General features: G+C 48.2%; 1 gene segment (V, D, J or C); it reads left to right on the top strand.

The window, feature by feature from the left end:
• The first annotated feature begins 699 nt into the window (after window positions 1–699).
• LOC113888588 lies at window positions 700–24,930 on the top strand. The segment is given in 4 exon segments: window positions 700–780; window positions 22,415–22,722; window positions 24,656–24,773; window positions 24,872–24,930. Coding segments are annotated over 4 exon segments (531 nt in total).
• Window positions 24,931–26,513: the final 1,583 nt, after the last annotated feature.

Here is a 26,513-nt window from a genome sequence, read left to right as displayed (position 1 = left end):
ATGCAGCCCACTGGGCAAGTCAGCCTGCTGGGAAGACGAGCATCTCAGCAGAAACTTTGTCCACAGAATTAATACTGTGTTTATTACTATGATCAAACCACCTCTAGAGTGATTCTTCAGGTTATTTAAGCTGTTCAAGATGAAAAAACAGTCAAGAAAAAACAAAGGGAAATACAAAGGATTTGGAATTCTGAAAAACATTAAATTGTACTCAACTCCATGAATTCAATGTGATTCAAACATGTATATTTTTCTCTGGTGTTTGCAATGGAGTAAGTAAACATCAGGTAATCAGAAAAGAAAAAAAAAAAATAAGAGATTGTGTCTAACAAATGGCTGGTACCTGAATGTGTGGTGGGCATTTGTTGAGTAAAGGGAAACACGTTCTTGGGATAAAGTCTCTTCCCCAAATCTGCCATTGTTCCCTGAAAGCATCTTTTTTCCTGACCAGCCCTCCTTCATCATTTCATTCCTTAATCGTCTTTCTGGTGTGTGGGAGGGGGATCCCAGGAAGGGCTGAGTTCTCTGAGGACACAGTCAGCATCCCCTCACAGGGGGAGCCCCATAGACAGGACCTCTATTCACTGCTTTCTGCTTTTTATACAGAGGTCCCTCCTGTATGCAAATATCCACTCAGGTCACAGGGTAGAAACAGAGCACCAGCTCCCTTAAATTCAGCCTCCTCCTCAGGCTTGAAGTGACTTCTGGGAGTGGTGACTCTCATCTGCTCGAAGATGAACCCACTGTGGACCCTCCTCTTTGTGCTGTCAGCCCCCAGAGGTGAGTGTCTCTGGGTCAGACATGGGCACGTGGGGAAGCTGCCTCTGAGCCCACGGGTCACCGTGCTTCTCTCTCTCCACAGGGGTCCTGTCCCAGGTGCAGCTGCGGGAGTCGGGCCCAGCCTGGTGAAGCCCTCACAGACCCTGTCCCTCACCTGCACGGTCTCTGGATTCTCATTAAGAGATAATAGGTTAGGCGGGTCCGCCAGGCTCCAGGAAAGGCGCTGGAGTGGCTCGGTGTCATATATAGTGGTGGAAGCACAGGCTATAACCCAGCCCTGAAATCCCGGCTCAGCATCACCAAGGACAACTCCAAGAGCCAAGTCTCTCTATCACTGAGCAGCGTGACAACTGAGGACACGGCCACATACTACTGTGCAAGAGACACAGTGAGGGGGAAGTCAGTGTGAGCCCAGACAAAAACCTCCCTGCACAGGGGCCGTGACCACGAGGGGGCGCTCAGGACTCAGTACAGAGCTGAGTCCTGGAGCAGGTACGGAAGAGGCGTTGGCGGTGGGGTCCCGGGGGGATTCTCCTCAGAGCTTCTCTTTCTCCTCCTGCCCAGGAGCTGCAGCATAGACCCATTCTGTGTTCTGGTATTTCATTGTTGTGGTTTATGTTACTCTCAGACAACTGTGTGATATATATATTTTCATTTATCTTGAAGCAAGGATAGCTTTAGGAAAACATACAGTCACACTAATACTCAACAGCTAAATTTTTTCTCCTTCATTTTTATTCCTTCAAGGGAACTCAGTTAAAACTTGCTGCTGATACTGCTAAGTCGCTTCAGTTGTGTCCGACTCTGTGTGACCCCATAGATGCCAGCCCATTAGGCCCCACGGTCCCTGGGATTCTCCAGGCAAGAACACTGGAGTGGGTTGCCATTTCGTTCTCCAATGCATGAAAGTGAAAAGTGAAAGTGAAGTCGCTCAGTCCTGTCCAACTCTTCACGACTCCATGGACTGCAGCCTACCAGGCTCCTCCGTCCATGGGATTTTCCAGGCAAGAGTACTGGAGTGGGGTGCCATGGCCTCCTCCGTCAGTAAAACCCTTGACTCTCGATAATTTCAAAACTGTTAACTATCCTGAAAGGAAACATAAGATATTTAAACATTTTAATCTTTGTTTTGTTTTCTACACGAGGAAGGAAGAAGACTCAACCTCCTTCTATCTGTCAAACTGCACTGTTAGAATCTGGAGCAAGCAGTGTCAAAGGCTCCAGTGTCAGGGGTCCCCAGGGCTGCATATGCAATGATTTCGTCATTCACAGATTCTGTACTGCAAATTCACCCACATGCTAGCTTTTATTAGCATCTTAACATAAACAGTTACCTTGTGTCCTTATATAGACATTGACAGTTTGGCCAGTTCACTGAGTCACTCAAACACACACACATTCCAGGTGAGGTCAATCAGGATGATACCATCTCGCCTCAACGTCTCTGAAGTCCACATCCCATTCTGAGCTTATGTCGGGATCATTCATAAGGGGAAATACAGAAGTCCTCAGGTGGATTTGTCCATGGGGTCAACGTGGAGCCCACCACCATCTGTCCTCTCTCCCATCACAGTGACCGTCACTGGCACAGCGAAAGGAAGCAGGAGCTGTGCTGGGCTCAGCCTGAGGAAAGACCCAAGGGCTGAGAGGACGAGGGCTGAGCTGAGATGGGCAAGGGGCAGGAGTGGTGGGGCCGACAGGACAGAGACTCTGGGCTCAGAAAGGGGGACTTGCCCTGGGATCTGGTTCCAAGCCATCTGATAGACACACTGCTTGCCCACCCTTGCTCGCCAACCATGTAAATTCAGAAGGTGCCCACGGGGATCCTGGGATGACCAGGGTGAGTGTGACCACACCCTCTCTGGACTCACAGGAACAGAGCTCCTCAATGCAAATTCCTCCTCAACCTCCAAGGAAAAATCCACCCCTGGGCTATGGGAGCTCACCACTCTCTCCTCACACAGGATGCAGGTCTCAGTGAAGACAGAGCTGTTGTGTGGAAGACGAGGTTTTGGGGTCCTCTCCTCTGCCTGGTGGCTGTTCCCCAAGGGGAAGGTCAGGCATCAGACACACATCTGTGGGGGTAATTGTGACAGCAGGTGACTGACTGGGTTTGAATCTTCTTGTCCCCGGGTGTCCTGTCCCAGGTGAAGGTGCAGGAGTCGGGCAGAGACCTGGTGAAGCCCTCGCAGATCGTCTCCCTCACATGTGCTGTCTCTGGTTACTCCATCACGTGGTTATGGTGGGAGCTGGATCCACCAGGCCCCAGCGAAGGGGCTAGAGTAGATGGGAAGCATATATTATAATGGTGACACTTACCACAGCCCCTCCTTCAAGAGCCACACGTCCATCTCCAGGGGCACGTCTAAGAACCAGTCCTCCCTGCAGCTGAGCTCCGTGACCACTGTGGACACAGCTGTGTGTACTGTGCAAGAGACACAGTGAGGGGACGTCAGTGTGAGCCCAGACACAGGCCACCCTCCGGGGTCCCCATGACCACCAGGGGGCTTGTGGGACACACCGAGCAGAGGGCTGAGCCCAGAGCAGGTGCCCTGGGCTTGGAGAGGATGCTCGGGAGAGCCTGTGCTTTCCTCTTCCTGCCCAGGAGTCCACCAGAGACCCTCCTCTGTGTCCTAATGTCTCACTGCTGTGCTTTATGTCACCCTCGGCATACTGTGGGAATATGCATATGTTTTTGCAGTTTTAATTTCCTGTTGACGTAGGATGGATTTTACACATACACATTTAATACTCAAGAATTAAGGATAATTTTTTGGTTTACTTTTCTTCTCCTCAAAGGATCTCAGCATACCCCTGAGGCCCATCACCATTTTCCTGGTGAGTCTGAATCTAGAAACTTTTGCAGGTTCTGAGAAGACACAGGAGATTTTCAGTCGCTACAATGTTTGTTGTTTTTGTACATGTGGAAGGAAGAGACTCACTCTCCTTCTTTCACTGAAACTGCAAAAACGGGTAGAATTCTGCGTGTCCAGTGTTAGAGGTGCTAGCACAGAGAGCCCCAATACTGCGTATACAGACATCCTCGTTATTCAGATTCCGCATTTGCAAGTTCACCTACTTTTTAGCTACTATTAGCATCATAAACATATATACCATCGTTTCACGGTCATTAATGGACATTTACAATGTGGACTGCCTTTACATCATCAACACACACATGTTTCTACTTGAGGGCAGTCAAGCCCATTCCCTCATGTTTCATCCAATCATGTAAATCAGTCTCCTTCGTGTTCAGTTTACTGAGATATCTTCATATTTTGGGCTCCTTAGTTGACAGTTTCCCTCTTGAAAAAACCCCCGTGTGTAGTCCTCACGCACAGGCTAGTGTCTTTAAGCACTCATTGCTGCAAGCTAACTTTAAATAGAAAATATCTCTCTCAGAAAGGTTCATTCAGGCAAGAATGGTACTTCTGGCATGTGAGCTTGACATTGATGTCTCAAAATAAATATTATTTTTTAAAATGGTATTCGGACGTCAGTTTTTGTTATTTGAGGTAGCCTTGGAAACTTTGTTCAGTTCCAAATACAGATGATAAAATGGAGATTTATGGACAAGAAGGAGATTGGATGGAAAATGATCATGAGGGGATTTCAAGTTCTGGGAGTCCTGGCTAGACTGTCTCTCAAGGATTCTTGGTCAATAGACATCAAGGAGATCAAAATCACCTGGGAGACAGCAGGTTTAATGAAATGACTCCAACATTGAGAGTGATCAGAGATCAAGGGTAAGCATGCTCACTAGTCTGACTTAGGTGTCTTGATAAAACTAGGAAAGGATGGACACAGAAACCCACAGGTCAAGACTCGTTGAGAAACAAATTTCAGGAAGCCAGAGAAAAATGTGGTCAAGGCGTCCTTGTCACCTTGGGAGTCAGCATTCTTATCTTCATGGCCTAGTCCTCTGAAAGTCAGCTTTAATCCAAAGGAAGATGATCTGTCTGGTCCTTCCCCATCCTGCTGGCATCTGTGAGCTGTGAGCCTCCCCGGGTCTGCGGAAGGTGGAGTGATGTAGTGACCTCTGTGAAGAGGTCTCATGCTTTCTCCTCCCAGGTGTCCTGTCCCAGGTGCTGGGGCGGGAGTCAAACCAGGACTATTGGAGGCCCTCTCCTCACCTGGTGTGTCTGTGGATTCTGCACCACACAGAGTGCTGACTGCTGGGACTGGAGCCCTCAGTCTTAAGACTCAGAGCTGCAGTGATGGGGTGCTTTGGTCCTGGGAACAGCACAGCATAGAGCATGTCTCTCCAGAAACCACTCTCCATCCACAGAGACATGTCCATCTAGCTCCATGAGGACCTAGGACACAACCCTGTGTTGTTGTCCCAGGAGGTCCAGGGAGAAGTCAGACCCAACCCACATAACCTGCCTTCAGGGGCTGCTCCAAGTACCAAGGGACACCCGCGTTCATCAGGAAACAAGAGGACACTTTCAAAGCAGGAGAGAAAATGTCAGGATGGGGTTTCTCTCAGAAGCTGGGGTCTCTCCACTGGAACATTCCCTCCCCTGCAAGCTCCTTCCACTGTCACCCCAGAGAGCTTTCCTGTTTCTGAACCTGGGACGTGATTTCATGGAGTCAGGCTGGTCTGTCTTTCCCCGTCTGTCTTAGGACAGCCTGCACAGAAATATTTCCTCAGGGGACATACTAGGTCACTACTTTCTGTTACTTGCTGTCAACTTTTTAATCATTAATTCTTCTACTTCACTTCAAGTCTGCTTTCCACCTTCCAATGGATTCCCAAATCCTCTCAGGCTGAAATTCTCCCCAGCTCTGTTAGATTCTGTGTCTTTCATTTGAATAGTGAGTAGTATTTGAAGTTGGTAATGATGTCATAGACCACTGGAGTGACTTTTCCCCCAGAGGACACTTGAAAATGTCTGGACACCAGTTAGGCTGTATCCTAAGGGGTGTATTGTAGGTGGCTAGTTCTGCATTTGGTAGACAGATAAATGATAGATGAAATAGAAATGAAGATAAAAGGAAACAACGCAAACAGTTGTATCCTAACAATATGGTAAAATCCATAAAAATTTAGTCTACAAATTCAGCGAGTAGTAAAAGCTCAGAAGTGCAAAGCTGATATGTGCATGTATATGAAGATATTTGTAAAAACATAAATATTCAAATAATTGGTAAATACTTTTCTAGCCCACTCCTCAGTCATGTGGTGATTCTCTGTTTTCTCTCTATGAAATCATCACATACATACCACTTGGCTGCCATTTCCATTCTTCCAGCTAGTGGATGAGCAACCTTTATTTTACATCATCCCCAGCATTTGATCACTTTAGTATTTTGTACTTAAGCTCCTCTAAAGGTGTTAACAGCATCTCATCCTCCTGTTATTTCATGATTCCTAAGTGGTCAAACAGGAGATGACAAGAGTGAACATCGACCTTCTAGGAATCAGCCAAATAAGATGGACTGGAATGGGTGAATTTAACTCAGATGACCATGATATCTACTACTGCAGGCAAGAATCCCTTAGAAGAAAGGAGTAGCCATCATAGTCAACAAAAGAGTCTGAAATGCAGTAGTACTTGGATGCAGTGTCAAAAAAGACAGAATGAACTCTGGTCGTTTCCAAGGCAAACCATTCAATATCATGGTTATCCAAGTGTATACCCCGACCAGTAATGCTGAAAGAAGCTGAAGTTCAACGGTTCTATGAAGACCTACAGGACCTTCTAGAATTAGCCTATTATACAGAGTGAAGTAAGCCAGAAAGAAAAGCACCAATACAGTATACTAACGCAATATATGGAATTTAGAAAGATGGTAACAATAACCCTGTATATGGACAGCAAAAGAGACACTGATGTATAGAACAGTCTTTTTGACTCTGTGGGAGAGGGAGAGGGTGGGATAATTTGGGAGAATGGCATTGAAATACATATAATATCATATATGAAACGAGTCGCCAGTCCAGGTTCGATGCACGATACTGGATGCTCGGGGCTGGTGCACTGGGACGACAGAGGGATGGTATGAGGAGGGAGTAGGGAGGATTCACGATGGGGAACCACATATATCTGTGGCAGATTCTTTTCGATATTTGGCAAAACCAATACAATATTGTAAACATTAAAAATAAAATTTTTTAAAAGGGTCTTTTTCATTACAGGGGACTGCAATGCAAAAGTAGGAAGTCAAGTAACCCCTAGGGTAACAGCAAATTTGCTCTTGGAGTACAGAATGAAGCAGGGCAAAGGCTAATAGAATTCTGCCAACAGAATGCACTGGTCATAGCAAACACCCTCTTCCAACAACATAAGAGAAGACTCTACACATGGACATCACCAGATGGCCAACACCAAAATCAGATTGATTATATTCTTTACAGCCAAAGATGGAGAAGATCTATAGAGTCAGCAAAGACAAGACCAGGAGCTGACTGTGGCTCAGATCAGGAACTCCTTATTGCCAAATTCAGACTTAAATTGAAGAAACTAGGGAAAACCACTAGACCATTCAGGCATGACCTAAATCAAATCCCTTATGATTATACAGTGGAAGTGAGAAATAGGTTTAAGGGACTAGAATCTGATAGAGTGCCTGATGAACAATGGATGGAGGTTTGTGACAATGTACAGGAGAGAGGGAGCAACACCATCCCCAAGAAAATAAATGCAAAAACGCAAATGGCTGTCCTGAGGAGGGCTTACAAAGACCTCTTAAAAGAAGAGACAAGTAAAGCAAAGGAGAAAAGGAAAGATATACCCATTTGAATGCAGATGTTTCCAGAATAGCAAGGAGAGATAAGAAAGCCTTCTTCAGCGATCACGCAAAGACTTAAAGGAAAACAATAGGATGGGAAAGACTAGAGATCTGTTCAAGAAAATTAGTGATACCAAGGTAACATTTCATGCAAAGATGGGCTCAAGAAAGGATAGAAATGGTATGGACCTACCAGAAGCAGAAGATATTAAGAACAGGTGGCAAGAATACAAAGAACTGTACAAAAAAGATCTTCACAATGCAGATAATCATGATGGTGTGATCACTCACCTAGAACCAGACATTCGGGAATGCAAAGTCAACGGGCCTTATGAAGCATCACTATGAACAAAGCTAGTGGAGGTGATGGAATTCCAGTTGAGCTAATTCAAATCCTAAAAGATGATGCTGTGAAAAGTTGCACTCAATATGACAGCAAATTTGGAAAATTCAGCAGGGGCCACATGACTGGAATAGTCAGTTTTCACTGCAATCCCTAAGAAAGGCAATGCCAAAGAATGCTCAAACTACTGCACAATGCATTCATCTCAAATGCTAGCAAAGTAATGCTCAAAATTCTCCAAGTAGGCTTGGACAATATGTGAACTGAGAAACTTTCAGATCTTCAAGTTAGTTTTACAAAAGGCAGAGGAACCAGAGATCAAATTGCCAACATCTTCTGGATCATCAAAAAGCAAGAGAGTTCCAGAAAAACATCTATTTCTGCTTTATTGTCCATGCCAAAGCCTTTAACTGTGTGGATCACAATAAACTGTGGAAAATTCTTAAAGAGATGGCAATACCAGACCCCCTGACCTGCCTCTTGAGAAATCTGTATGCAGGTGTAGAAGCAACAGTTAGAACTGACATGGAACAGACTGGTTCCAAATAGGAAAAGGAGTATGTCGAGGCTGTATATTGTCACCCTGCTTATTAACTTATATACAGAGGACATCATAGGAAATGCTGGGCTGGATGAAGCACAAGCTGAATCAAATTGCCAAGAGGAATTTGATAATCCTCAGCTATGCAGATGACACCACCCTTATGGCAGAAAGTGAATAAGAACTAAAAAGCTCTGATGAAAGTGAAAGAGGAGAGTGAAAAGTTGGCTTAATACTCAACATTTAGGAAACTAAGGTCATGGCATTCGGTCCCATCACTTCATGGCAAGAGATGGGGAAACAGTGGAAGAAGTGAGAGACATCATTTTGGCGGGCTCCAAATCACTGCAGATGGTGACTGCATCCGTGAAATAAAAAGACACTTACTCCTTGGAGAAAAGTATGACCAATCTACAACAGCATATTAAAAGCAGAGACATTACCTTCTAACAGAGGTCCGTCTAGTCAAGGCTATGGTGTTTTCAGTAGGCATGTATGGATGTGAGAGTCGGACTGCAAGAAATCTGAGCCCCAAAGAAATGATGCTTTTGAACTGTGGTGTTGGAGAAGACTCTTGAGACTCTCTTGAAACTGGAAGGGGATCCACACAGTCCATCCTAAAGGAAATCAATCCTGAATATTCATTGGAAGGACTGAAGTTGAAGCTGAAACTCCAATACTGTGGCCACATGATGCTAAGAGCTGACTCATTTTAAGAGACGCTCAGGCTGGGAAAGATTGAAGGCGAGAGGAGAAGGGGATGACAGAGGATGAGACAGTTGAATGGCATCACTCACTCCATGCACTTGAGTTTGGTAAACTCCAGGAATTGGTGATGTGACGTTGGTGACGCCAGGGAGGCCTGGCGTGCTGTGGTCCATGGGGTCGCAAGAGTCAGACACGACTAAGTGACTGAATGGAACTGAAAATAGTCACATGATAAAATAATATCTATCTGAAAAGACAGGGCCATCCTATACTGTGTCTTCAGGCCTCTTCCTAGATGCAGTGATTTCAATGTAGCTCATAAACCACGTGCTCCCCTAACCAAATTCAAATACTGAGTGAGCTGAGGGAAAGAGACTTCACAGGGACCCAGAAAGACCACAGGGATGGTGATCACACTCCATCCCCACTTACAAGGACAGGGCTGGTCCACATGGAAACTCCTCCTCATGCTCCAGGGTACAATCCACCCCGGGTAAGGGAGCTCACATTCCTCCTCCCACAGGGCCGAGGTGTCAGGGAAGGCAGGGTGGTGGTGTAGAAGATGGGGGTGTGGGTCTTCTCCTCTGCGTGGTGACAGCTCCCCATGGTGAGGGTCTCAGGTGCAGACATGGGTCTGTGGGGATGGTTTGTGACTGCAGGTCACTGACAGGAACCGATTCTCCTTCCCAGTGTCCAGTCCCAGATGCACTGCAGCAGTCGGGCCCAGAACTAGTGAGCCCTCACTGACCCTCTCCTCACGTGCACTATCTCTGGTTACTCCATCAAGTGGTTATTGAGGGAAACTGGTTTTGCCAGGCCCCAGGGAAGGGGCTAGAGCAGATGGCATGCATAAACTAAGATGGTGACACTTACTACATCCCCTCCATCAAGAGCCACACCTCCAATCAGTTCTCCCTGCAGCTGAACTCTGTGACCATTGAGGACACGGCCATGTGTTGCTGGGCAAGAGATACACTGAGGGGAAGGCAGTGTGAGCCCAGACACCAGACACTCTCCAGGGACTCTATGACCATTAGCAGGTGCTGGGGACAAACAATTGTGTGTTTCAGGAGCAGGTGCAGATGGTGATTGACAGCTGGTCTCCTGTCAGGAGGCTTCCTCTCCTTGTAGCAGTTTTTCTGGGGACCTTCTCTGCATTCATGACTCTTAGGTACGTCCTCAGTCTCTGAGGCAGAATGGTGGTTGGGATAGGGGACCGTATCCTCACTGCACGAAAGGCACAGTCTCTTAGGGTTGCTTCCTCTTGTCACTTAGGCCCATTCTCTGGACATTTGGTGTAAGCTTGCTAGGTCCACACGAGAGGCTCTGTGTGACTCAGCAGTGCTGCTGAGCACAGCAGGGCCAGTGAACGAGCTAGCCAGCGGTCAGCAGTGTAAGTGCAGCTGGACTCAGACAACAGAGGTGTATAAACCCAGCACCAGGGAAGAACCCCCCTTGGTGGTGCTAACGGAACTGACACCTCACTCACAGCATCAGCCATAGTTCTCTCCACGGAGACGCAGCGGGACCTCCACGCCAGCCTGAGATAGAAGCTGAGTCTGCTGACACCAACCACAGATGCAGGAAGATGAAAAGGTTGTGTCGTCTGTGTTCCTGCATCTACGTCTGTGGTGTCTTCAGACTCACCTTCTACAGCAACCTGGGGTGGGGGGCCCACTGAATTTCCATGGAAAGAACTATGAATAATGCTGTGAGTGTGGTGTCAGCTCTTTGAGCACCACCGAGGGGCATTCCTCCCTTCACTAATTGACAGGCTCTAGTAGATGCAGTAGCTTCTGTGTTTTGGGTGGTTTTACGGCAGATAGAGGACACATACTAAAGGGAAGCTTGTACTTGAAAAACAATTTCTACTTGATATCCTCAGCTTTCTTGTCAAGCATGAACCACCAGAAATTTATACGAGGACAAGTCTTTCAACAACAGAGTACAGTACATCTAAGGAATGTATAGAATATTCCCTGATGAATAGAGCAGCCATTGTGAGCACTGTCCTGGTGATCAGCCATCCCTCCTGACTTTCTCATGGAACAAACACTACGTTTAGCTCATGGAACTTAGTGATTTTAAATCACTTTTGTCCTAATATATGCATGCGAGTCACTTCAATCATGTCAGACTCTTTACCACCCATTTGACTATAGCCCATTAGGCTCCTCTGTTCATAAAATTTTCCAGGCAAGAATACTGGAGCATGTTGCCATGCCCTCCTCCAGGGCAACTTCCTGACCCAGGGATGGAGCCTGTGTCTCTTGCATCTGCTTATTGGTAGGCAGGTTCCTTATCACTAGCGCCATCTTTCAATAATTATGTGAGTCTCGTTCAGCAGAAATCACACAAAGACAAAGTGAACAGAGCAAACAATGAGAGAGTGAAAGTTGCTCAGTTGTATCCAAATCTTTGCGACCCCAAGGACTATACAGTCCATGGAATTCTCCAAGGAAGAATGCCGGAGTGAGTAGCATTTCCCTTCTCCAGGGGTCTTCCCAACCCTGGGATCAAACCCAGGTCTCCCAAACTGCAGGCAGATTCTTCACCAGCTGAGCCACAAGGGAAGCCCATGTATACTGGAGTGGGTAGCCTATCCCTTCTCCAGCAGATCTTCCAGTCCCAGGAATCAAATCCTATATTGCAGGATGATTCTTTATCATTGAGCTGTGAGTAAGTCGCTCAGTAATGGCTGACTCTTCACACCCCCATGGACTGCAGCATGCCAGACTTCCCTGTCCATCTCCAACTCCCAGAACTTGCTCAAGCTTATGTTCATCCAGTCGATGATGTCATCCAACCATTCCATCCTATAGCATCCCCTCTTCCTCCTGTCTTCAATCTTTCCCAGCATCAGGGTCTTTTCCAATGAATCTGTTCTTCAAATCAGGTGGCCAAAGTATTGGAGCTGCAGCTTCAGCATCAGTCCTTCCAATGAATATTCAGGAATGATCTCCTTTAGGATAGACTGGTTTGATCCTTTTGCAGTCCAAGGGACTCTCAACAGTCTTCTCCAACACCACAGTTCAAAAGCATCCGTACTTCAGCGCTCAGCTTTCTTTATGGTCCAACTCTTATATCCATACATCACTACTGGAAAAACCATAGCTTTACAAGAAAGAATTTGTCCAGTAAAGTAAAGTCTCCTCTTTTTAGTGCACTTTCTAGGTTGGTCATAGCTTTTCTTCCAAGGAGCATGCTATCAGGAAAGCTTGAACTGATCTATTGGGGAAGCCAAAACAGTGAAAAAAATCACAAGCCAATGAAACAAGGATCCCAGATGTGGGTGGTCCCAGATTTGGTGAAGTCAGTAGTTCATGTACCTGGATAGAATGAACAACCTTCCACACGGCACACCCATATGTCAGCCCCTCATTCAGGGGACCCCCTCATGTACAAATGTGAGACTACGTTCCCTGGTCACATGGGGACGTGGAAAGGGGCTGGAAGAAGGGGGACAGCTCCTCTGAAATTATGTCAGGAACTGGGAATCACCAAGAGGCATTTTGTCCTGCCCTCTGACTAAAACTGGGGCACCAGGATGTAACAATCTCCTCACCGTGGTGCTTTCTGAATTCCAGCCTCTTGGAAGAGCTTTGGAATCTGAGCCTAAAATAAGTGCCCTGCGGAGTCCTTCATTCCCTGTCTCTCTATGTTGGTCAAGTCTGTCCAGGCTCCTCTGATTCTTAGTGACATTCGATTTCTCCTTCGACTCCCAGGTCAAGGACAACCTCAGCTGGTACCTGCTGGTTCCTGCATCAAGAGGTAGTGTGTGTGGAAACTGTCTTTCCATCATTAAAGCAAGGAAATTCTCAACACCAAAACTTTCCCTGGACCTAACAGAGTCCTAACATTGCAGGGGAGTCCCCCAGCACAAAACCAGAGAGGTGGGCAATCCACAGTCCAGGTGAGATCTGCCCATGGAAGCAAAGCTTCAGGAGGAGCACCTTCAGGGTAATTACTACCAATTCCTGCAGGACCAGCAATAACCACTGTGAGGATGAGAGATCCTGGGGGCCAAAGTCTATGGTTTGTGAGATATAACTCCAGAAACATCCAGGTCTTCAGGTGAGTGTTCATATTTATCCCTTCAGGACACCTGACAGGCAAATGCAAGGCCAATGCTGAGAAATGTTAACACCTACCCAGAAGGTTCATCAGGCAGACCCTCCAAGGAAGAGCCCTTCCCCCAGCTTCTCCTAGGAGGTGAACAGAAATTCTTGTCTATTGCACACCTACAGAGCGGTCATATCTCACGACTAAGAGAAGGGACTGGACCAGGGCACTGCAGCCCAGGAGGGAGGAGAAAGAAGATGGGCCAATACTGAAAACCCTGGTGATGCTCAGAGCCCAGACCCAGACCCAGATCCCCTTAGTCATGGGTATTCAATCTCAACAACGCAGGTAGCCCCTACCCACATGTGACCCCCAGGGACCTGGCAGAGCTATGATATGCAGCCTCTTTGAGGTGGGGAGCTAGTGTGCAAAGACCAGAGCCAGACAACATCCAGGAGGCAGGGCGCTGAGGCTCTGATACCCACGGCTGGAGACCAGGCTTGGAGCACCTTACTACTGGCCTCAGACCCGCTCTCTCCTGCCTGATCTACATGGCCAGTATCCCTCTCCTGCTCTTGGGTATCTGACATGCCCAGGAATATTTATGAAGGTTCCATCAGAGACTCAGAACAGGGGGAAGCCGGTTTGTCACAGGGTCCTGCTGGAGAACACGTGGCTGACACAGCAGTGGGTCTGTCTCCCCAATGACCTCAGGTCCTGAAGTCCTCAGGCAGGTGGTCAGGAGGGACGGTGAGAAGCAGGATGGAGTCTGAGGATGGATGCACCCTGAAGCTGTCCTGCTGAAGAGATGTCCTGCCAGGGGACATGCACACGGCTGACCTAGCTTCTCTGCAGGGTGCTGTTGTGGCAACCCACTCCAGTGTTCCTCCCTGGAAAATCCCATGGATAGAGGAGTCTGGTGGTCTACAGTCCGTGGGGTTCAAAGGGTCAGACACGACTGAGGTGACTGAGCATGCTCACCGCCCCATTCCCTGGGTGAGCACTCCCTCAGGGCAGCCTCCCTGGAGTCAGCTGAAAAGGGCTCTGCCTCGATCTCCTAGGATGTCTCAGGTGTCTCCTCTCACATGTGTGGGCACTAGGAGCCCCTCAGGCATTTGTGCTCTGAGTTGTCTGGGGCGACTGCACTGGTTTCCGACAAGTGGGCTCATCTGGACCTTCTTGTGGGGCCCCTGCAGGGTCCAGGTGCTGTAAGAACAGGTGAGCCAGGAGTGAACGGCAGGTGCAGTGGGCATCGAGCCCCATGCTTCTGCGTGCAGCTAATCTGTGACATGATGTTAGCCCACGGGGGGCTCCAGGAAGTCAACGGACCCCAAGTCCTCGAGAGCCTCTGGACTCACTGTGAGTGTCAACTGCATCAGTGCACCTGCAGCCCCAGGGAGGCCACGTCCAGGTGTTCTCACAAACTCCTTCCTTGGGGTCTCTCTACAGAGTGCATGAGTTTATTGAGGCTATTTCTGCTGCTGCTGCTGCTAAGTCGCTTCAGTCGTGTCCGACTGTGTGCAATCCCAGAGACGGCCACCCACCAGGCTCCCCCGTCCCTGGGATTTTCCAGTCAAGAACACTGGAGTGGGTTGCCATTTCCTTCTCCAAAGGCTTTTTCTAGAGAAGATTAAAAGAACATGCTGTCTCTAGAAGAATACTCTGAAGGTAGAACACAGCCACTTAAAACCAGACCAGAAACACTGCTAGGACTGCCCTGTGAACCCAAGCAGGGGTGCCCAGGACACCAGTGCACGCCTGCTGTACAGGAGCATGTGGGGAGGGGCCGAGAATCTCAGAGACGGAGTCTTCCCTTTTCACTTAAAACAATATCTAGCAGGTCAAGGACAGGTGGCATTTAATATTGTGGCCTGTGGGGAATACACAGCTTGGTGAGGCCATGAGCAGTATGTGAGGAGATGTGTGATTGTTTGTGAGCGTGTGTATGAGTGTGTGAATGTGTGTGAGAGTGTATGTGAGCATGCGAGTGTGGATGTGTGTGCATGTTTGTGTGTGTGTGAGTGTTTATATGAGTGTGTGAATGTGTTTGAGTATGTGTGAGTGTGGATGTGTGTGCATGTTTGTGTGTGTGAGTGTGTGCATGAGTGTGTATATATATGAGTATATGTACGTGTGTATCTTTGTGAGTGTGAATGTGTGCATGTGTGTGCTTGTATTGGTGTGTATGTATGCATGTGTGTGTGAATGGGAATGTCTCTGTGTGACAGGTGTGTGTGTTTGTGTGTGTGAGAGGTGTGTGTGTGTGTGAGAGGTGTGTGTGTGTGTGAGATAGGTGTGTGTGTGTGTCTGTGTGTGACAGGTGTGTGTGTGATAAGTGTGTGTGTTACAGGTGTGTGTGACTTGTGTGTAACACATGTGTGTGTGACAGGTGTGTGTGTCTCAAGGTGTATGTGTCAAGGGGTTGTGTGTGACAGGTGTATGTATGAGACAAGTGTATGTGTAACAGATGTGTGTGTGACAGGTTGTTGTTTGTGAGTGTGTGTCTCTAAATGTGTGTGACAAGAGTGTGAGTGTGTAACCTTTGTGTCTGACAGGTATGTGTAACCGGTGTGTGTGTGACAGTTGTGCATGTGACTGTGTGTGTTTGTATGTCTGTGTGACAGGTGTGTGTGTCTGTGACAGGTGTGTGTGTGTGACAGGTGTCTCTGTGTGAAGGGGGGTGTGTGTGTGTGTGAAGCTGTGTGTGTGTGACAGGTGTATGTGTAACAAGTATGTGTGTGTGTGACAGGTGCATGTGTGACAAGAGTGTGTGGGGCTGTAACAGGTGTGTGTGTGACAGATGTTTGTTTGTGTGTGTCTGTATGTTTCTGTGATAGATGTGTGTGTGTGTGTGTAACAGGTGTGTGTGTGTGTGACAGGTGTGTGTTTCTGTGTAGTAGATGTCTGTGTTACAGGAGGATGTGTATGTAACAGGTGTGTGTTTGTAACAGTTGTGTGTGTTACAAGTAGTGTGTGTGTGAGACAGGTGTGTGTGTGTGTGACAGGTCTCTGTGTGTAACAGGTGTGTATTTGTTAAGTGTGTGTGTGAGACACGTGTGTGTGTGACAAGTGTGTTGTGACAGGTGTGTGTGTGTGTGTGACAGGTGTGTGTCTTTGTGTAACACGTGTTTGTTTGTGTAAAAGGTGTGTGTGTATGACAGGTGTGTGTGTGACGTGTGTGTGTGACAGGTGTGTGTGTTTCTGTATGCCTGTGTGACAGGTGTGTGTGTATGTAACAGGTGTGTGTGTGTGTGGCAGGTGTGTGTTTGTGTGTAACAGGTGTGTGTGTGTGTGAGTGTGTGCATGTCTCTGTGTGACAGGTGTATGTCTGTGAATACCCAGTGGTGGCTGACTTTGGGGAAACACACTGATTCGAGATGAAGATGTCTCTGTGGCACTAAAGGCTGGTTCACGATGGGGACTGTGTCCTGTGGGGAGGGTCCTGCAGTGGAAGAGCTCTGTGCACAGGAGTCAGGGACCTGGCAGGACACACGCCCTCAAACAAGCATGAGGACATGGGCACACACCCACTGAGCGTGGCCATGGGTCATAAGACTGCTCCTTCCTGATATCGCCCATGTATTGATTGTAAAGTTTTCAGCCTCTAGAACATGCAGGTGACCTGAGGTGTCTTAGGTTAAATATGGATATTCTGAGCCCTGAGAACATCACCCAGAGCAACATAGGCTCTGCACAGCAGTCCTGCGAGCACAGCCCACACCAGAGACTGGAACTGGACAGTCCTCCTCCTGGTGGCCTTGGCTCCAGGTCAGGGTCACCCCGGTGCTGCGGTGAAGGAAGGGACAGGGTCCAGTCAAGGGGCTTCATGCACTTCTGTCCCCTGTCCACAGGGGTGCACACCCAGTTGCAGCTGGTGCCATTGGGGCTGAGCTGAGGAAGCCTGGGGCCTCAGTGAAGGTGTCCTGCAAGGCTTCTGGATACACCTTCACCGACTACATGCACTGGGTGTGACAGGCCCCTCAACAAGGGCTTGAAAGGATGGACAGATTGACAGCAAAGATGGTGGAGCAAAGTATGCACAGAAGTTCCAGGGCAGAGTCACGTTGGCTGCAGACACGTCCACCAGCACCGCCTACATGGAGCTGAGCAGTCTGAGGTCTGAGGACATGGCTGTTTATTACTGTGTGAGACACACAGTGTAAAAACCCACATCCTGAGGGTGTCAGAAACACTGAGGGGCTGGGCGGCTGTGAAGGGAGAGGAGAGGAGAGAAATAATGGTTTTCCTGACTTCTCATCACCAAAAGTCTGAAATCTGAGAAATCAGATCATGCTCTCCTGGGACACTGGTGTTTTTGAGCAAGATCTCAAGGTAACAAATATATGAAAGAAAGATGCAGGATAAAGATTTCTCTCCAAAGGGTTATGGATTTTTATTCCCTTTTTAGCAGGGGTATTGAGACCCTGATTCTTCTTGGGAATGTTAGGTAAGTCATTATCTGGGAATACTTGGTTAATGTCAAGTATGGGATTCTTATTCTGTAGAGTGTCCTGGCAAGACCTCTGGCTCATTCTTTACTTTGAAAAGTGCCATCGTCCTTTGGGGATCGCAAGGGTGAATTTCTATTTCCCAGTCTCTGCCAAGCAGCCCGCACATGTCATCTCCTCAGGCAGCAACGAGCAGGGCTCAGAGTCAGGGTCGAGGGGTGCAGAGGTCCCTCAGTCTGTGGCAGCACATGGTTCCTCACAGGGACCACGGCCTGCAGTGTCCTGTCTCCAGGGGCAGTGCTTGTGGTCGCCAAATAAGAGGGAGCCATGTGGGAGACACTGGCGGATGTGAGACCCACGTCCTAGCCTGTATCACTCTGCTGCTCATTGTGCCAAGTTCCCACACGTGTGGGGCTCAAATCGACACATACACATTCCCTTTCAGTCCACAGTTGAGAGCCTGATATTAGTTTCACTGGATTGGAAACCAGATGAGACAGCACCACAGTCCCAAAGCTCTCAGGCTCTGAATGCATCTGTGCCTTCAGAATCAGGTTTGGAGGTCTTATGCACCCCCGAGAATGCTGTTATAATCGGGGTCTTTGGCAGATGCTTAGATCATGAGAGGAGAGTCTTCATGATCTGGGTTGGAGTCTTTCTAAGAATCCCCAGAGAACATACTTGTCCCTGTCCACCAGGGAAGGACCCAGCAGGAAGGTGCCAGATGTGAACCAGGAAGGGGGCCTCACCAGAAGGCAGCCTCACTGGTGTCCTGACCTGGGGCTTCCAGCCTCTAGGACTGGGGGAAATAAAGGCTTGCTTACAGGCCACCCCACCTGAGCTCCTGTTGCACTCTGAAAGGATAGAGTCAGGGACAATCTGCTTCTTTGCCGTGTCCAGTCTAGAGCTTCACTGCCTGCATCCCTGGCTCTCAGCCGCTTCCTTCATCTGCACAGCCCAGCAAAGCACCTTCCATCACTGGTCACTTCCCCCAGGGTCAGATGCCCTTGGCTTCCCTCTGATGAAAACATTTGTGGTTTCAACTGGAGCGACACGATAATCCAGGAAAAGCAGACCTCTCAATTATTCACATTTTGCAATCTCCCTAATGCCATGTGAGATGACATTCAGAGACTCAATGAATGATTCAGACAAACACAGTCCACCTTCAGCCCTGCAAATACATCCTTCCCACAGGCCCATTACACTTAGCAAATCCCAGAAAACCTCCCAAATGTCCACCTAAGAATTGACACTAAATTATAATGGCAATTATAATAAAGATTGTAGAGCAAAGTCGGTCTAAATACCATCAACCCCAAGTCCCAAATCTAGTCCTCTAACTCAGCTATGCGTGAGGATTTGTGTTCTAAAATACAACACGTAGACAGGCATATCTCAGCTACAAGGAGTTTCATTCCGTAAAAAGGATAAATGTAAGTCAGAAAGGACCCCTGGTCCCAGTGTGCACGAGTGCTCAGTGCTACAGTTGTGTCTGACTCTTTGCCTCCCTATGGACTATAGCCTGCCAAGTGCCTCTGTCCATGGGGTTCTCCAGCCGAGAATACTGGAGTGGGTTGGTATCTCCTCCTCCAGGGGATCTTCCTGACCCAGGGACTGAACCCAAGTCTCCTGCATTTCTTTCTTTTTTTTTCCTGCATTTCTTTCAGTGCAAGCAGATTCTTCACTGCTGAGCCACCAAGGAGGCCCCACTGGCCCCGACAGTGTTTAAATCCATGCATGTAAACCCTGCTAAGTCCAAGGTCTGGGAATAATCTTCTTTGGCTCCTCTTCCAGCCTCTGGGGCTGTTGATCTGCCCCCTTATTTTCCATTCCTTTTTGTGGGAGGTGGTGCATATTTGAAGCTGAGCACTTTCACCAGCCTATTTCCCACTTCTGGGATCTTGAACCATTGCCATGACCCTCATGTAAAAGACAATTGAGGATGGTGCATGATCCTTTCTCTTCATTGTTGAATTTGATTTGCTAATAGGCTTTGAGAAGTTTTGCATTAAATTCATCAAAGATATGTTTTATAGAAGTCCCTAGAGAAACTTTCTGTTCCGAGACTGTTGCTCCTTGGAAGATTTTAAAATTACTCTGACGAAATTCAATTTTCACACAAACGATCAGTGTCTTGATGTTGTCTCCTCCATCTTGATTCAGTCCTGCAGGTTTTATAGTTTAGGAATTTGTCCATTTCTTCTAGATTGTCCAATTTGTTGGCATACAACTCTTTGTAATAATGTCATATGATTTTCTGTATCTCTGTAGTATTAGCTTTATGTCTTTTCTATTTTTTATTTTATTCCAGTAAATTCTTTTTCCTCCTTTGGAGACTGGCTACAGATTTATGGTTTTGTTTGTCTTTGCAAAATGACAACAATGACAATGACACAGCCAGCTGTTGATTTCACTGATCGTTGTTGCTGTTGTGTGTGTGTGTGTGTGTGTTCATCTCAACATTGTTAATTTCTGCACTGTTTTGTCATTTCCTTCCTCCAACTGCCTCTGGGCCTTTGTAGTGTCTGTGTTCTAATTTCTGTAGGTAATAAGTTGGACTGTTTCCTTCCATTTCTTGAAGAAGGCCTGCATCACTGTCAGCTTTCGTTTCAGAACTGCTGGGCCGGCATAGAGTTTAGAGATAAGTGTGTGTTAGTCCCTCAGTCGTGTCTGGCACTTTGTTGCCCCTTGGACTATAGCACACCAGTCTTCTTTGTCCTTTCCAGGCAAGAATCCCTGAGTGGGTTGCCATTTCCTACTCCACAGAATCTCACACCCGGGGAGTCAACTCAGGTCCCAACAATGCAAGTGGATTGTTTACCACAAGAGGCAAAATTCTCATTATCTACAGAACACTGTAGATAGAAAACCCTAAAGACTCCACACAAAGCTAGGAGACCACACTCATCCAGAGAGCCCTGAACTCAACACGTCAGAGTGGGTACCAGCATGTGATTGCTCATGGCTTAGGAGTTGTTGGGGATTCTCTGGATCCCACTTCTGATGTCATAAACTAAACCCATAGAAACCAACTGGCAGTAGATTTGGGGATGTGTCTGCAGCCTTCCATTCCCGTGAGATGAGAAGCATATTTGGGTTTTACAGGTGGTCCAGTGGGATCACAAAATCAGAGAAAGTGCAAGAGAGAGGAAAGCCAGTTAGGCGATGCACCACAAGACTCCACTGGCTTTGATGATGGACAAAGCTGTTAAGCCAAGGGATGAGGACACACCTAGAAGCTCAGTGACCTGGATGCCAGAAACCACAGTTCCAGGGTCATGCTCAGGAGTCTTGACCATGCTGCATGGCATCGGGCACAAGTGACCCCACAAGCTGTGAGGCAGAGTGAGGTGGGGCCTCTCCCCAGAGCACATTCAGGGCTTGGGAAACTGGATGTGGCACAGAAGACACGCTTGTGCAGAACTGCTGTGGCCAAAGCCAGACCGGGAAGGGCTTTTCATAGACAGTAGGTTCTAACTCAGTCAGTGCACAAGTGAGATTCTTGGGCCGAGGAAGAGCTGACCTGCACCAGACCCGAAGGGATGACGTCTAAGGGCAGGAAGACCAGGGTCACATGGACAGGGCATCCGTCAGAGTGGGGACACACACTGGTCTTTTTTGCTCCAGGAGGGATAACACCACTGATGACACTGATGACAGCTCTCCCCACCCCGGGCAAACCCGCTGTAAAGTCCACACATGCTGTGACTGTCGTCAGCCCCAGTCTACATCCTCACACACAGAAATGCAGGTGTGAGGACACAGCCGCAGGGCTACAGGGAGACGGGGGAGCGGAGCCCTGAGGAGCTCCCAGGAGCTGTGTGTCCTCAGTCCTCAGTAGATTTGGGGTCCTCAGGGTCCACCCTCAGGGAGGAGATGCTGAGGTTCACGAGTTCCTGCAGACACTCAGTTGTGCACAGGAAAATGCAGCCCACTGGGCAAGTCAGCTGTGCTTGGAAGACGAGCATCTCAACACAAATGTCTACTTTGTCCACAGAATTAATACTGTGTTTAATTACTCTGAACAAACCACCTCTAGAGTGATTCTTGAGACTATTTAAGCTGTTCAGATGAAAAAACAGTCAAGAAAGCCAAGGGAAATATAAATGCTTTAGTAATTCCGATAGACATTAAATTGTTCTCAACTCCATTTGAATTCAGTGTGATTATTACATGTATATTTTTCTCTGATGTTTGCATGTGGAGTAAGTAAACATCAGCTAATTAGAGAAGAAAATAAAAAATAAGAGTTTGTGTGTAACAAATGGCTGGTACCTGAATGTGTGGTGGACATTGGTTGAGTAAAGGTAAACATGTTCTTTGGATTGAAGTGTCTTCCCCAAATCTGCCATTGTTCCCTGAAAGCATATTTTTTCCTGACCAGCCCTCCTTCAACATTTTATTCCTCAAGAGACTTCTTGTCGTGGGGAGGGGGACCACAGGAGGGGCTGAGTTGTCTGAGGCCACAGACAGCACCCCCTCACAGGGGGAGCCCCATAGACAGGACCTCTATTCACTGCTTTCTGCTTTTTATACAGAGGTCCCTCCTGTATGCAAATATCCACTCAGGTCACAGGGTAGAAACAGAGCACCAGCTCCCTTAAATTCAGGCTCCTCCTGAGGCTTGAAGTGACTTGCAGGAGTGGTGACTCTCATCTGCTCCAAGATGAACCCACTGTGGACCCTCCTCTTTGTGCTCTCAGCCCCCAGAGGTGAGTGTCTCTGGGTCAGACATGGGCACGTGGGGATGCTGCCTCTGAGCCCACGGGTCACCGTGCTTCTCTCTCTCCACAGGGGTCCTGTCCCAGGTGCAGCTGCGGGAGTCGGGCCCCAGCCTGGTGAAGCCCTCACAGACCCTCTCCCTCACCTGCACGGTCTCTGGATTCTCATTGAGCAGCTATGGTGTAGGCTGGGTCCGCCAGGCTCCAGGGAAGGCGCTGGAGTGTCTTGGTGGTATAAGTAGTGGTGGAAGCACAGGCTATAACCCAGCCCTGAAATCCCGGCTCAGCATCACCAAGGACAACTCCAAGAGCCAAGTCTCTCTGTCACTGAGCAGCGTGACAACTGAGGACACGGCCACATACTACTGTGCGAAGGACACAGTGAGGGGAAGTCAGTGTGAGCCCAGACAAAAACCTCCCTGCATAGGGGCCCGTGACCACCAGGGGGCGCGCAGTACTCACTCAGAGCTGAGCCCTGGAGCAGGTGCAGAAGAGGCGTTGGGCGGTGGGGGGCCTGGGGGGGATTCTCCTCAGAGCTTCTCTTTCCTCCTCCTGCCCAGGAGCTGCACCTCAGACCCTCTTCTGTGTCCTGGTAATTCCTTGTGCTTTATGTCGCTCTCAGAAAACTGTGTTTATATATATTTTAATTTTTCCTTGAAGCAAGGATAGCTTTATGCAAACACACACACACACACACATATAATACTAAACAGCTAAAATTTTTCACCTTCATTTCTCTTCTTTCAAAGGAACTCAGTAAAAACATTTGCCTCTCATGTTATTTTCAACTATTAACTATCCTGAAAGGAAACCTAAGATATTTAAACATTTTTAATCTTTGTTTTGTTTTTGTCCACGAAGAAGGAAGAGACTCAACCTCCTTCTATCTGTCAAACTGCACAGTAGAAGCTGGAGCAAGCAGTGTCTAAGGCTCCAGTGTCAGGGGTCCCCAGTGCTGCATATGCAATGATTCTCATCATTCACAGGTTCTGTACTGCAAATTCACCTACATGCTAGCTTTTATTAGCATCTTAACATAAACACTGTTACCTTGTGTCCTTATATAGACATTGAGAATTTGGCCAGTTCACTGAGTCACTCAACACACACACATTCCAGGTGAGGGCAGTCAGGGTGATACCATCTCGCCTCAACGTCTCTGAAGTCCACACCCCATTCTGAGCTTATGTCTGGATCATTCATACGGGGAAATACAGAGGTCCTCAGGTGGATTTGTCCGTGGGGTCAACATGGAGCACACCACCGTCTGTCCTTTCTCCCATCACAGGAACCTTCACTGGCATAGGGAAAGGAAGCAGGATCTGTGCTGGCTCAGCCCTGAGGAAAGACCCAAGGACTGAGAGGACGAGGGACTGAGCTGAGATGGGCAAGGGGCAGGAGGTGGGGGCCGTCAAGATGGAGACTCTGGGCTCAGAAAGGGGGACTTGCCCTGGGATCTGGTTCCAAGCCATCTGATAGACACACTGCTTTCCCACACTTCCTCGCCAACCATGTAAATCAGAAGGCACCCGTGGGGATCCTGGGATGACCAGGGTGAGTGTGACCACAGCCTCTCTGTATTCACAGGAATAGAGCTCCTCAATGTAAATTCCTCTTCAAGCTCCAGGGTAAAATCCACCCTGGGCTGTGAGAGCTCACCCCTCTCTGCTCACACAGGATGGAGGTCTCAGTGAGTGCAGAGCTGTTGGGTAGAAAATGGGGCTTTGGGTCTTCTCCTCTGCCTGGTGACAGCTCGCCAAGATGAGGGTCTCAGGTGCAGACACGGGTCTGTGGGGATGATTGTGACTGCAGGTGACTGACAGGGACTGATTCTCCTTGTCCCTAGCTGGTCTGTCCCAGTGCAGCTGCAGGAGCAGGGTCCAGAACTGCGGAAGCTCTCACCTGTGCCATCTCTGGTTGCTCCATCACCAATGGTTACTGGTAACCAGTACTCCCTGCAGCTAAGCTCTGTGACAACCAAGGACACGGCAGTATGCTGCTGTGCAAGAGACACAGTGAGGGGAAGGCAGTGTGAGCCCAGACACCAGCCACCCTCCGGGGGCTCCATGACCTCCAGCGGTGCTGGGGACACACAGTTGTGTGTTGCAGGAGCAGGTGCAGATGGTGATTGACAGCTGGTCTCCTGTCAGGAGGCTTCCTCTCCTTGTAGCAGTTTTTCTGGGGAACTTCTCTGCATTCATGACTCTTAGGTACCTCCTCAGCCTCTGAGGCAGAATGGTGGTTGGGATAGGGGACCGTATCCTCACTGCACGAAAGGGACGGTCTCTTAGGGTTGCTTCCGCTTGTCGCTTAGGCCCGTTCTCTGGACATTTGGTGTAAGCTCGCTAGGTCCACAGGAGAGGCTCTGTGTGACTCAGCAGTGGGGCTCAGCACAGCAGGGCCAGTGAACGAGCTAGCCAGCGGTCAGCAGTGTAAGTGCAGCTGGACTCAGACAACAGAGGTGTATAAACCCAGAGCCAGGGAAGAAGCCCCCTTGGTGGTGCTAACGGAACTGACACCTCCCTCACAGCATCAGCCATAGTTCTCGCCATGGAGACCCAGCGGGACCTCCACGCCAGCCTGAGATAGAAGCTGAGTCTGCTGACACCACGCAGAGACGCAGGAAGATGAAAAGTTTGTGTTGTCTGTGTTCCTGCATCTATGTCTCTGATGTCCTCAGACTTACCTTCTACATCAACCTGGGGTGGGGTCCCAATGAATTTCCATGGAGAGAACTATGAATAATGGTCTGAGTGTGGTTTCAGCTCTTTGAGCACCACCGAGGGGCATTCCTCCCTTCACTAATTGACAGGCTCTAGTAGGTGCAGTAGCTTCTGTCCTTTGGGTGGTTTTACGGCAGATAGAGGACACGAACTAAAGGGAAGCTTTTACTTTAAAAACAATTCCTACTTGATATCCTCAGCTTTCTTGTCAAGCTATGAGCCACCAGAAGTTTATACGAGGACAAGTCTTTCAACGAGAGAGCACCATACATCTAAGGAATATACAGAATATTCCCTGCTGAATAAAGAAGGCATTGTGAGCACCGTCTTCGTGTTTAGCCATCCCTCCTGACTGTCTCATGGAACAAACACTACCTTTAGTTCATGAAACTTAGTGATTTTAAATCACTTTGTTCTAATGCATGCATGCTAGTCACTCCAGTCATGTCAGCCTCTTTACCACACTAGGGACTGTAGCCCATTAGGCTCCCCTGTCCATGAAATTTTCCAGGCAAGAATTCTGGAGCGGGTTGCCATGCCCTCCTCCAGGGCATCTTCCTGACCAGGGATGGATCCTGTGTCTCTTACATCTGCTTATTGGTAGGCGGGTTCCTTATCACTAGCGCCATCTTGCGATCATTATGTGAGTCTCCTTCAGCAGAAATCACACAAAGTGAACAGAGTAAATAATGAGAAAGTGAAAGTTGCTCAGTTGTATCCAACTCTGCGACCCCACGGATTACACAGTCCATGGAATTCTCCAAGGAAGAATACCGGAGTGAGTAGCATTTCCCTTCTCCAGGGCATCTTCCCAACTCAGGGATCAAACCCAGATCTCCCAAACTGCAGGCAGGTTCTTCACCAGCTGAGCCACAAGGGAAGCCCAAGTATACTGGAGTGGGTAGCCTATCCCTTCTCCAGCAGATCTTCCAGTCCCAGGAAGCGAATCCTATATTGCAGGATGATTCATTACCATTGAGCTGTGAGTTCAGTCACTCAGTAATGGCTGACTCTTCCCAACCCCGTGGACTGCAGCATGCCAGACTTCCCTGTCCATCTCCAACTCCCAGAACTTGCTCAAGCTTATGTCCATCCAGTCGATGATGCCATCCAACCATCGCATCCTCTGGCATCCCCTTTTCCTCCTGTCTTCAATCTTTCCCAGCATCAGGGTCTTTTCCAATGAGTCTGTTCTTCAAATCAGGTGGCCAAAGTATTGGAGCTTCAGCTTCAGCATCAGTCCTTCCAGTGAATATTCAGGACTGATTTCCTTTAGGATAGACTGGTTTGATCCTCTTGCAGTCAAGGGACTCTCAACAGTGTTCTCCAACACAGCAGTTCAAAAGCATCAGTACTTCAGCGCTCAGCTTTCTGTATGGTTCATCTCTCATATCCATACATGAGTACTGGAAAGTCCATAGCTTTACCAGACGGAATTTGTCCAGCAAA

The sequence above is a fragment of the Bos indicus x Bos taurus genome, unplaced genomic scaffold, assembly GCF_003369695.1.
Source record: "Bos indicus x Bos taurus breed Angus x Brahman F1 hybrid unplaced genomic scaffold, Bos_hybrid_MaternalHap_v2.0 tig00000136_arrow_arrow_obj, whole genome shotgun sequence".
Lineage (NCBI taxonomy): Eukaryota > Metazoa > Chordata > Mammalia > Artiodactyla > Bovidae > Bos > Bos indicus x Bos taurus.
This window is presented reverse-complemented; position numbering and strand designations above follow the sequence as displayed.